Source organism: Lates calcarifer, linkage group LG7_2 (assembly GCF_001640805.2).
Source record: "Lates calcarifer isolate ASB-BC8 linkage group LG7_2, TLL_Latcal_v3, whole genome shotgun sequence".
Lineage (NCBI taxonomy): Eukaryota > Metazoa > Chordata > Actinopteri > Centropomidae > Lates > Lates calcarifer.
Window position 1 is genome coordinate 7,852,605 of NC_066854.1, and position 12,835 is coordinate 7,865,439.

Genomic DNA, 12,835 nt, shown 5'->3' on the forward strand with positions numbered 1-12,835 from the left:
CACAGGCAATGAAGGCTAACAAAGTGCACCTGCCGTCCATTTTTGTTGCCAGTTTGAGCGCCCGTGGGTACTAGGTGCAGAAGAGTTGGCAACTGTGGAATATATGTTAAACAGATAGGAGGGTGGGGTGATGAATCAGGATCTCAGCCAGACAAATTATTTGTCCTATAACTTTTGAATATCTGTGCTAATCACATATGATGGAGGAGTGTGCTGTTGCTACTCCACCTGCCAACTGAGTAAGTGGAGGAATATCCTTTATTCTACCAACGTCTTTAACTGCACGGCCTTCACCGCTGATTTAAAGAACATGTGACAGTGTTTTTGAATGTACGTTGCTTTTCTTTCAGGGTATGGCAATGCCATTGTGGTTAAGGATAAGGTTTGTAAGTGAAACCACTTGATGAGGGTTACAAAAAGTTTGTTGTTAGCTTTTTTCTGTTATAGTTTCTGGCATAAAATGTTGGACATTTCCATTCACCACCCCAACCTCCACATCTCTGAGGGCAAGAACAGATGTCATACGACATGAGTCAAAACATCTACATCCCTGGTTCTTTACTGTACTCTCTACTTTAGCCCATATGGCTCGTAAGGGTCCACCACCATTCTACCTCCAAGAACTGAAATGTGTCAAATCTCCAGAAAACTTTATCACGTTCACATCCTGGCTCTTGTACCCTGACGACTTCTTCTGTCTGTACAGCGTGTCGCGTGCATGCTCCAGGCTTCAACTGAGGCACGCTTTGTGATACGCAGAGTGTGTGTTGTACTTTACTTTCAGGCCTCGTGACAACACACAAAACACAAGGCACTCTGCGAGCAAATACTTCCACTGGATGTAAATGACTACAGAATGTGAACAGAATTTCGAGGGAAACCTGGTGGCATAATGTGTCAGTGACTCGAGCGCTGAAAGATGGCACTCAGCTAGTTTGGGCTGCCTCTACAGTACATGCAACAATGATGCCACTGTTGTCAAAACTGTAAGCGAAGAAAAAAAATGTGGTCAGAAGAATGTGGTCCATCTATTCTTAGCATGATTGCTCAGTTTGTACTGTAAATTACTTATCATCAAAATACCAAGACCTCACACTGTGCTAACTTACAAGTACATGGAAATCCAATTTCAGTCTGCATTGCTATGAAATACTTTATTTCTTCATGCCTGGTATGTCTATACAGCTATCACTGTCCATACACTTAGCACTTAAAATGCTTTAAATCCTCCAGTCTACCCTTGCTTGCGCCGTGTCCTAAATCTTGTGACAAAACGCAGAGGGAGATAGTCCTTTGTTTGCTTAAAACAGCATTTGTGCCCAGAAAGTGCCACCTCATCAAACAAGGGGACACTGATCAAAGTCATCTCACCTTGTGGAAAGCTGGCCAAGTCAAACTAATTCCTGGAGCTCTTCCTCGGCAGTTTGTTCATAGGGCTCGTATCTGCCAGGGCCAAGCCAAAAAAAAAAAAAAAAAAAAAACAGGCATCGAGTTGCCTTGTTGCCAATTACCTGTCACCGTTTCATGGCAGCAAACAATGCCAAAACTGGAGATGACCTCAGGAAATAGAGGGATACAAACATGGGGAGACAGCTTGCCCCAAAGCTCTTCATCTATGAATGTTTTTATCTGAGGGATTCACAGTCAAATGATAATGTTTAAACTTCCCTTTGCCTGCAAATCAAAAAACATACTTGACAGCAATACACACATTTCAGTAAAATTACAGCCTGTGCTGATATACAGTAACCAAGTAACCACTCCAGTCTGAGAACACCATGCTCTGCACATGCTTCACGCTCAGATATTTTCTCTCCTGTTTCGCCCACTTCCTCCCCTGCTGTAAGCTCTGCAATCACATCTCCTGTGTGCTGCTCCTTTGATGGCGCCAGCAGGTGGAAACCCACCGGGATGCTGAGTGTGCACTACAGTGTATACATACATACACACACACACACACACACACACACACACACACTGCTGCTGCTAGATTGATCAGAGCGCGGGGTTGAGTTGACTCGCCGGGTTGGGTAGTGATGGCAGGGGAACGCATAACAAACAGCCTGCCAAACCGCGGGGGAATGGGGGCATCGCTGAAAACAAGGGAGTTATGGCAAACAGCTGGACACAGTGGAGGAGCATAGCACTGACTGGGGAAATTGTTACATGTGGAAAATCTACAGAAAAGAGCAAAAGCACAGAGTGTGGGTATTTTTATTTCAGTCAGTCTGATTTAGTGGGAATGTGGCTTGTGGATTTATATCAGCTAAACTACAATATTCTGGAACAATCAGTCAATTAATCAATTTGTCAATTAATATAGGTTTGAAAAGGACAATGTGGATACATCTGATGATGTTTTGTGTAACTTTATATAACTAACTGTATATATGAGGGATTTGTAGGTGCACATAGCTGCATGTAGTTCATATATCTTTACCTGCACTTTGTTTTGTATTGCTGCCTATACAGTTTAATGGGGTAAATTGCAGTCACTGTAGCATGAACATGCATAGAAGTATAACCCATAATGTTTTAGCACCTGCTGTCGCTAATTAAGCTCCACCTTAGATACCAAGCCACAATTATCTGCTGTAGCTACTGCTGGTCGGACAAAACAAGCAATCATCTGGGTCTAGGGAATCTGTGAGGGGTGTTTTTTATGAATTTATTACATTTCATAGACAATAATTATATAATTGATCAAAAAAAACGACAGATACAGACTAATTCATGAATGCTAAAATTGAAACACAGCATTTCACTGATCATCCTGGAAGCAGGTTTGTGAGAGATTTAAATCTAAATTTAATTCTAAAAATACTTAAGCCTCATCGACCTAAATCACACATAAGAGCTGCAACAGCAAAGAGTGCTCATTCTCCACCATAAATGAGGCCCAGTTATGTCATAAACCCAAATGAAATTCTGACATATGATGTGGTCAGTGGTGGGAAATCTTCACTGGAGCACAGTGAGTAATGAACTGAAGCTGAGCAAAATACAAAACTTCCTCATTAATTGCGGCAAATGAGCGAGCGAGTACATGACGGCCTTTTGAGCAATTAAGAATATAAAATGTTGGTCACATGACTCTTAGGTAATAAATTCCCAAGCTATTTCAAAAGAACTCTTGGGCTTTCTAAAGTGCAAAGTTGCGTTGTGTAGGTCTCAGCAAAGCACTTTACAAGGTTTTCACGGTTCTTACACTATTCTTAGTCGTCCCATAGACTGTTTCTACAAGGGAAGAGTCTCCTGCTAAAACTCTCTCTGGTGAAGCTTTTACCTGACCTCTATATCTGTCTGAGTGCAGGTCAAGGAGAGTTTGTTGAGAGGAAAAAGCCTGAGGAAGAGACTCTTTGGGAAAAAACTTTTACTTGTGCTGAGCATAAACAATAAATGTCCTTGGCATCGGATTAAGGACATTTTTCAGTCTATATCTGGTTCACTGATTAAAAAACTGACAATGTTAAAGCGTCCACACGCTTTAGAACTGTAAAGTAGACCTCAGGTGGCAATATGCAGCATTGATTGCTGAATGTGGCTGTCCACAAGGCCTTCAATTTGGTATGATTGTTGAGTATACAAAGTAGTACAAGAAGAAGAAGAGGAAAAAAGTCACTGTTGAGCTTGAGACTTTCCATTATTGGATGTGAAGTAAAGCCTCAGGTTCTGCCTTTCATCTCTGATAGATATTTGGTCCTGACAGGGGTATGAAAGCTTGGCAGTGGTGAGTAATGGCGATATAAGAGCTGGGGCAGAAAAAGGAGGACGCTCATCCAATAATTCATTCAGGAAAATAAACAGTGGAGCCACATGTAAAAATCATTCCAATTAATCAAAAAGCCATCCATCACACTTTAAAAACTCTTCACTCAGCTTTAAGTACATTTCATAACAGCACATGCATGGTCATAGTAAACCTTAAGTGTCACCGTGATGACCATTCATCCTTAATTCCATTCAGGTTCACTGTGTAATGCTTTCTTTCTTCTTATACAACACTGTCAACATGAACTGAGTTTGGTCTGTTGTCATTACGTATAACTTGTTGTATATGGAGGGAAATTAGTCGCTATAATCAATATTTTTAAAACAAACAATGGATCAAATGTGTGAAAAAGTGACCTACAGGTAGATTATTTGACTTGTACTTGTTCTAAGCCCTAGACAGCTTTTTAGCATCTTTGTATTCACTGTTTTGGGTTTATAGTCTGCAAATTTCACTCTTTTGGTTGTCTCTCATTGCTCTCATTAGCATTGTTTTCAGACCCAACAGGGGGAAAAAGGATCTAAAAACTGTATGAGAACTGCTAGCACTGAATGGCAAGAAGAGTGCATATTCTTCTTTTAATGAAGTAGGCAGAGACTCTACTCCAGATGAATGCCAATGTAGCTCTGAAACTGCTTTCTTAACAACTTCACTATATCAGTTTAAAAGGTTAATATGTCAGTGTTGTGTTTACAGGTTGTTTCTGCTGCCCCCAAGTGGCCAAAAAACCAAACAAACAAAAAACAACAACTGGTAAGCACCAAAAGAGAGGGTACTTAGGTGACTGTACATTTCCCTTTGACAAACTAGATGGTTTATTTCAAATGTAGCTGGGTAACCTGTCATCTGCTGACAACTATATTTGTGAAAATTTCTTAGAAAATGAATATAATAATGGAAATACTAATACTAAGAAAGCCAAGGAATTATAGCAGCTCCATCACCCACACTACTAATGTGGGTCTGCCTATTCAGTATGCTATAGTAACTGCAGCTTTACAGTTTGGCAGGGGTGCACTCTTACACACAGACATATTGTGTCACTGAATACTTCCCTCCTCCTCCTTTTTCTCATCACGCCATTGTATCATCATGAGAGATAGAAACCAGCCCAGTCCAAGCGCCGATGGAAAAACCAGAAGGTTCAAAAAATACTCTGTAGCCCATTTCCACAGCAACCAGATGTTTGAGTGACAATCTTAATTAATCCACTGAATTCCCACTGCGATGGGATGTGTGGGGAGAACAGTACACATAAGGACCAGTGGCACCGCTTCTGAAAATTGTGAGGGTGTGAAACTCATAATGCCATGCCAAGGTTATGGCATGAAAGCAGTCGCAAAATGAGAATGAGCCAAGCACTGAGATCCAGCAAGTATCTATGTGTTTTCCTTTTTCTAATTTCAAAAAATATAACTCAAAGAAAGAGACAAAATTTAGTAAGTAAACATAATATAAGATATAGTAAATAACTCTCACTCTTGTGCCACAGCAGAAGAGCATGAATACAAATCACAACAAGACTTACAAAATAATGACAAGCTTTATTTTTATTCATAAGTATGTTCTCTAATAAAGTGACAAAATATCAAAGGTAATGATATTAAAGAAAAGATGCAAAAATTAATAAACCTCATCAAGCACCTGCTGATTACACAGTGTATCAAATTCACAAGAAGAAAAGGATTACTTCCTGAATCCACTCAGTGCATCGTCGTTTCTTTTCCACCAGCACCTTGGCCAGATTAATTATCTTCCATCACTTAAAGGAGCAATTATATTCCAACCTCCTTCATATGCTAATGAGTCAACTCTGAGATGAGAGAGGAAATTGGTAATGGCCACCAAATGGTGCTGGAAGGAGATATACCTTGCAGGATAGAGGTGTAAGAGAGGCAGTAGTGGAATACTGAGCTGAAGAAGTAAACAGTTTATTAGGATTAACAAGGACATAGAGGCCCTGTTAACATTTTAGTGTCCACCAAATGAATTTATACTGTAAATGATTGAATGCTGAATGGATATTTATTTAAACTCTACTGCGAGTGTCCTTGCGCCACAAGCTGTCTCTGTTCCTCTCACCGCCGCCACCAAAACAAACGCCACATTTATTTTTACTCAGCAAAACTAAAGTCATTTGGCTGCTCCCGGAGAACAATAGACTAGACTGAAGTATAAAAAGAATCGATATGTTTCAGCTGTAACAGCATTCATCATGGTGACAGGATTGCATATATTATAGGTAATGACATCCAAGATGTGCTGGGTCAGGATGCAAAAAAACAATGATTCCAATATTGAAAAGAAAACTAACTAAAGTTTAGCCTAAAGCCTCTGATGCCTGTATTGAAGGGACTTCTGGCTGTGAGAAGCTGGTTGTGCTTCTAAATGATGAGTTTGTTGTCTCTGTACTGTTTTTGATCACTACAGCTTGTTAGCTTCATAACACAACATGGTACAGTAGCATATGCATCACTGTCCTGCTATAAATACAAATTAACATGCTAAAATAGAAGAGTAGAATAGAAAGTAGCATATTTTTTTGCTAAAACCATCGTTTACATTTATCTCTTCATCTATTAATATCTATAAAACTTAAAATATAACTGGCAAACCTCAAATCCAAGACCCAGTTTACACCTGGTATTAACAAAGGATTTGTATTGTAATAGGTTATCTGGATAATGACAAGCACCTTGTGTTTATAAGCCTTCTCATTATCTCCACTGTAACCGCAGTGTAATTGAATCACAGTTTGCAAATTAGGTGAGCAGAGTTGGAAGACTTGTGAGCAAACTTGGTGTGCCAAGGTAAACAGTATGGGGATATTCTGGAGGGACCAGTGCCGTGTGCAAGACGATTCGTGTGACAGCGAGAGTGTGTCAAAGGAATATGTAGGCTACTTTATAATAACCTTGCTAGTCACAGCTTTTTGATGGGAAACTTGATATAACAGGTTGAGACAGCAACTGTATTACAAACTGTCTTGTCCTCTACTCAAGTGCATGTTCCAAACTTGTACTGTACTTCTGTTATTCTTTATTTCTATCCACGTTTGCAGAACATAGCCTCTAGCTTACAAATGCACAACAGAAAACACATATCGAGGGAATGGTTCCCATCATTCAGGAGCAGTGGTTGAGCTGAGGAAGCAAAATAGTTCCTTTCATTTCCAAGCAGTCATGTCACTGTGCAATAATAATCAATAGAAAGCAAGACACTGAAATAGCTTGGTGCTATCTAGCAATAAACCATTGTTCACTTAAGAGAAATTGGTTTTGAATGTGCTCGACTGAAGGACTAGCTGAAAAGAGTGGTGCAACCTGAACTGCTTTAAGCCACAAAGCTACTATAGGATCAGATCTGTCGATTCAAAATGCCAGGGCTTAAAGGAGGTGGAAAATATCAGGTGAATGCATCATTCGTCTGTTTGAAGGGGAATGCAGAGACATTTTATGTTAAGAGATGTTTTCACGATTGTTTTCAACCTCTCTGGCTTTTTGGTTATTTACATGCTTGCGCTGCAAAGCAAGCCCCTTTCCCTTCATCAAGCAAACACACCTCATTGCGTGCTGGTTCAAAATAAGAAAAGCAGGTTAACAGCATCAGTCCCAGCTCATTAGCTACACTGACAGTCTACTTTACACAGCAAAGTTGCTGCTCCCCTGTATATCTATTTCATCACTGTTCCTTTATTCTGCGGTGTTTAATCCAAGACATCAAACGGAACACCTTACAAAGAAGTCATAAAACCCCAAATTTAATTTAAAAATGAATGTCACTTCCAATCACCCAGCAAGGGAGCTCATTATGATTTTAGCGGTGCTCATTATAATCAAATGGAACCTGACCTTTTGTCCCATTGCACTGCTTTGAGAGGGCCTGTAGGCTGTTGATGAAGAGGGGAGTGACAAGGGTTTTGATGGTGACTTCGAATTATCTGTGGGAGGTTGATGATAATATTACATAAAGGTTCATGTATACCTTATGCCACATTAAAAAAAAAGAATGGAAGCATGCAGATAGCAAGGTCAAGTCTGAACCATAGACCTCAATGTGGAATACTTAAAGCCCTTTTCCTCAGCAGGAAAATAATGAAATGTAACATAATGAGCAGCTATTATCACATGTTCTGCTTTAGTTCCCACTGTTCTACATCTTCGTTTGGGGATGGGCTTCTGGAACTAAACTTTGGCAATGCTCAAGATGTGATACTAAATGCAACTTCCAGGCAATTTAAGATGATGCCAGCAATGCTGTTATTCATGACTCGTCAAACAGAGGTCTACAGATGACTACAACCAACAAGTCAGTAAAGTGTTTGAGAAAGTGTTGGGCAAATGTGGGGCCAACAGACAGCCAAACTGTGCAGGAGAGATTTTGAAAGATGAAATAAGATTATAGAAAAATAAAGGATCACAAAGCACACAGCGGAACAGGCTGAAAAGCTACAGAGTGATTTGACATGCTGGACACTTCTGGCCCACCGTTTGGCTTTTTCCAAGGCCCAGCAGTGCCCTGGATTTTCCGTTGGCATAAAAATAAAGAACAAAATCAGTCCAACTGAGCACTTGAGGGACAGACAATGTGAGAAATGACTTACAGTGTCCCACAAGTGCTCAGTTTACTTGCTTACCAAACAGCACATAAAAATTGCATAGTCTATCATAGCTTTTGCATTTTTAATGGCACACATTCCAAATGTCCCAATTTGGAAAATACAGTGGAAACGCTAAAATGAGCCTTGTACCAAAATCTCACAAGTTTCTTAAAAGTTATGAGAAGCCCCAAGTTATGGGTTGTAAAGTTCTAACAGATGCAGCATGCAGTATACTCTAGGTAACGGCCTTGCTAAAGCAGTTTTTTAAAACTCTGTTAAGATGCTGTGTTGTTATTCTTGTTCAATTTCACACTTATTCTCACTGGCCTTCTAGATGGGTATATAATGGGGATAGATGGCTGATAATTTCCTGAACAACTGAACCTTAGAATGCTAGTTACCGTGATTAATTGTGAAAATTAGACAAAACTTGAGTGTTTTGCACATAAAAGTAATGGATATTAAAACTGCTGGAGGACACTGATTCAATATGAAACCAGTAGATGTATCAAAATGACAATAAACACATGAAAGTTCAAGGTGTTTAGGACTGAAGAATGATTCAGTCTTGTTCATCAAAGGTTCTACATTTGCTGTTCTAAATACTATATACAGGAGTTCTTTCCAAGAACAAAATGCCCTTCCTTATAGAACAGGATGTGTTTCATGTGTACTGAAGCAGTGACAGCAGACAGAAAAAGAAGAGAGATCAAAAGAACTGGATAGTTAGCATGATCAGTGCAGCCACCGTGGCTGCACAAAAGCAAACACCACGTACAAAAACTCAAAACTTCTTCAATCGCAAAACAGGATATAAAGAAATAAATCCAAAACTCGGAGGGAAAGCATTTCTGCCTAAAAGGAAAGCAACCACGCCAAAACGCAGAATGAACACTGGCATTGCTTTCCAAAGATAATAAGCACTCCAAGTTCAGAAAGAACAATGGGAACTTGTGTTACTCTTTGTTGCCTCGAGGCAAAATTGCATCTTGTAACTTACAGTTAAAGTCAGTTTTGGGTGAAACTATTTATTTGCATCTGTGTATCCTAGAAGATACATCTAAGAATGTCAATAAACTACTGTAGCATTATGTAACCTACAACCACTATGGAATTAGACCTAAGAATCAATGTACTGTAAAGGGTTGTGCCATCTTCTGAACAAAACCATCATAAATCATAGAATTGATGGAGAAAATTCAGCCAAAACAAAAGCAATCATCTCTCTTTCTTTCACAGATACTGACAACGTCATTTTAAATCAAACTTTATCTAAGCTCCAAATAAGCTTAAGGCCTGGAGACTACTCCAGCATGAGTTGAGCGAGAGGGAGGGTACATCCTAGACAGGCTGCCGGTCTATCAAAAAGCTTAAAGCAGACACATTCACACCTACAGGCAGGGTTGGATGTGAGCGGAAAACCCACACAGTCGCAGGTGGAATGGAGTGGAGTATATTTCTTTCTTAAAAAAAATAAAAATAAAAAATCATAAATGCCGCTTCTACTGCCATGGCCCAATCATCAATCATCTTTTGCCACCTGTTTTGAAATGCTGAGTGTCTCCAAAGTAGATAGAGAGATTAAGACTATTCCCCCAGGATGACATTTTGAGGCTGGTGGGAAAATGATTTATGACTTAACTCGGCCTTCACCGGAGTCTGTCTTTGTCTCTTTAAAGGGACTATAAAGTGTAATCAGGTAGCAGTTAACAGCCAACACTTTGCCTGACCCTCACACCCACAATGCACGATGGCAGCTGCGCTGTAAAGAAGCAGTCCCTCTCTTCCATTTCACTTCTCTCTGTTTTGTCTCAGTCTGCGTCATTGTGCATTTGTTCTTACCCTTGCGGACGTGAGCCACCACAGGAAAAGTGAGCACAGCCAAATGAGTCATGGAGAGGAGGAACTGCTGTCGTGTGAGAGTGTACAAAGCACGGGAACACTTTTACTCAAACAAACCTGGGCTCTAGTTTTACAGGAACATTTTATAATGGAGCAGATCTGTAATATAGGAGCATCGGAAATCTGGCAGGTGATATGATTGGCCATGGTACTATCATTGTGTCTCTTATGATTAATTTTGTTCACAGCTTGGTAAATGAAACTTTAAGATCTACCGCAACAGCCAAATAAATAAAGCAGTTAAACTGCGATTATTAAAATACTAATTTGAGTCTATATCAGCTCTGTGCTGTTGTTTATTCATCACAAACTTAAAGTGACATCACTCAGGAAAACTACCAGAACTAATTCCCATCAGATAGACTGAAAAAAAAATAATAATAAAAAGGAAGTGTGTATAATTAAGTTGTAAATTTGGAGTTGTTCCTATCCACAGTGCCTGCTGTGTCAACCTTGGCTGTGACAGTGTCAGTGGCGAGCAATCTGTCACCTACTTTAGGTTCAGGCTTAAATATTTCAACAGCCTTATGAAAAAGTGCTGAAGTGGCTGTGTGTGAATTCCACTACTTAGCAATTAAAGTAGCCTGGAAGTCACAGAGACAGCGTCACTATTGGCAAAAGGTGCAGAGATCAGCTTTAAAAAGCTTAATTTTTCTAACAGCAACCTAAAGCCTCTTCTTTCTTCTTCTTTTTTTTTGGTCAGATCACAGTATAAAAAAGCACAATCTGTAGAAAACAATCACCAGGCATAATGCACAAAGGCATATTCAACAATGTAGGCATTCTATTGTGGAAATACTGCTGCTTTTAAATGCATTAAATAGAAATATACTTGCATTTCGGCTTTAAGTGTGCCAATACTGATGTTCCTTTTTGCTGCTGCAAGCACTGTGGCAATTCAAGCTCTCTGTACCTCTTACACTAGATTCCACAGTATAAACATCTTAACAAACATAAGCAGAGATGACTCTGCAGTCAGCATTGAAGAAATGCAGAACACTGCTTTACCTGTGACGGATAGCTCAGTCGTCCTCCGCACCACAAAGTTCCCAAACTGCAACTCACAGGTGTAATTCCCAATGTCGTCTTCCCGTACTTCCTTGATGGACAGAGTGTCTCGCCTCCTTTCTATGGTTTGTCTCCACTGCTTTGGCTTGCATTCCTTTATTCAAAGTAAAGAAAAGACGAGCATGGGGATACTTCACGTTAGGTATAAAGCAAATACGCTATTTTAGTTGTACTGTCAGCTCTCAATTGCAGCAAGTGTTTGAAACCTGCACAAAACACTACTTTAATACCTCTAATTATTAGCAACAAAGATGAACTAAATCCATGGAGGCCCTTTATGACTAAACTAAGTACTACAGTAGCTTTCCACACACTTATACGCCTCATATCCATACACAAGCTCTCTCCAAATTATGCAAAATTACTATGGTGCACTCCTTTTGCCCAGACTCTAACACTTTGATTTATGGGACTGAATGGCTGTGCTTTTATCATTCTGAGGCAAGGCTGCACCAGCTATTCATAAAACCATTACAAAGTTTATGTCTAAAGTTTTTCCTAATTTCACACTAGTCATTTACTGATTTGGGCTGCACCATCAATACTTAAGGAAAGTGACATGAACTGCAGCTATTGAGGGATAATGAAGTTTGTCACTGATGATTTGTTGAAATTTCAAGTGGGATAGTCAGCTGATGGCAAGCCTGTGCTGCATTCTAACATATTTCCACTTATAGTGTGCACTCTATTTCAAGATGTTTCAAGGAGGTCATATTATAGTTAAATATCAACACAAACTTGGTTTTGGTGGAGCACTAGAGCTTTTGGTTTTGACTCCATCTTTGACCAATTTGGACTCGAGTTATGAGTCAGACTGAAATCTGACAGTGCCTCAGGTTTTGATGAAAGGAAAGTCGGTAGGCGACAGCCGGGTACATGTAAATTGGTTTAAAGACTTGTAAAGATTTTGTGCCCACTCCTCCTATGTGTGACTGTGCACTTCTACCAGTAGTTAGGCTAAAAAGGACCTAGGTGAAAGCACACAATACACAACAATGTAAGATATAAAGTGGATCAAGGGCTCTTATTCTATATTCCCACAGCAAACTATTATGTAGGTGGTGAGTAAGGATGGACTTCCAGAGACAGTCAAGGCCTTTCAGATTTTGGGCCACAGAACACCCGAGGCAAAGAAAACTGGGGCACTGTGGGTTTGGTTTCGAACTGTGGTCCAAGACAGGACTCCCAGAATTCAATCAGCCCCCGCTGACAAAGCCAGAGCCAGTAACTAGAGGGTGTGGAGTGGTCATTATTTACTATTTTAATTTGATTCAGTGGGAAAGAGAAGAAGCGATGCGGCCACTTAATCTGGCACGCTCTCACGTTTGATGAATTGGCCCCCAAGCTTCACCTAACAGCTCTGTCAAAGTGGGCTGCATGTGAGGTCTGGCTGGGTCACTTCGACTGTGGGCATTACATCTCTACATGAGGAGGAAGAGAGGTTTATTTTTGTGTGATATATATTTATATATTGATGCTTTCAGAAGTCAGAG

The 12,835-nt window shown here is 40.0% G+C and overlaps 1 protein-coding gene across 3 annotated transcripts in view; it reads right to left on the reverse strand.

The window, feature by feature from the left end:
* LOC108872990 (interleukin-1 receptor accessory protein-like 1) overlaps nucleotides 1–12,835 on the reverse strand; it is a 266,950-nt gene that overhangs the window by 111,652 nt on the left and 142,463 nt on the right. For all 3 annotated transcript variants that reach the window (XM_018660973.2, XM_051066061.1, XM_018660974.2), the window contains one exon: nucleotides 11,283–11,436. In XM_018660973.2, coding sequence (XP_018516489.1) covers nucleotides 11,283–11,436 — 154 coding nt within the window. The remainder of the gene's footprint in view (nucleotides 1–11,282; nucleotides 11,437–12,835) is intronic.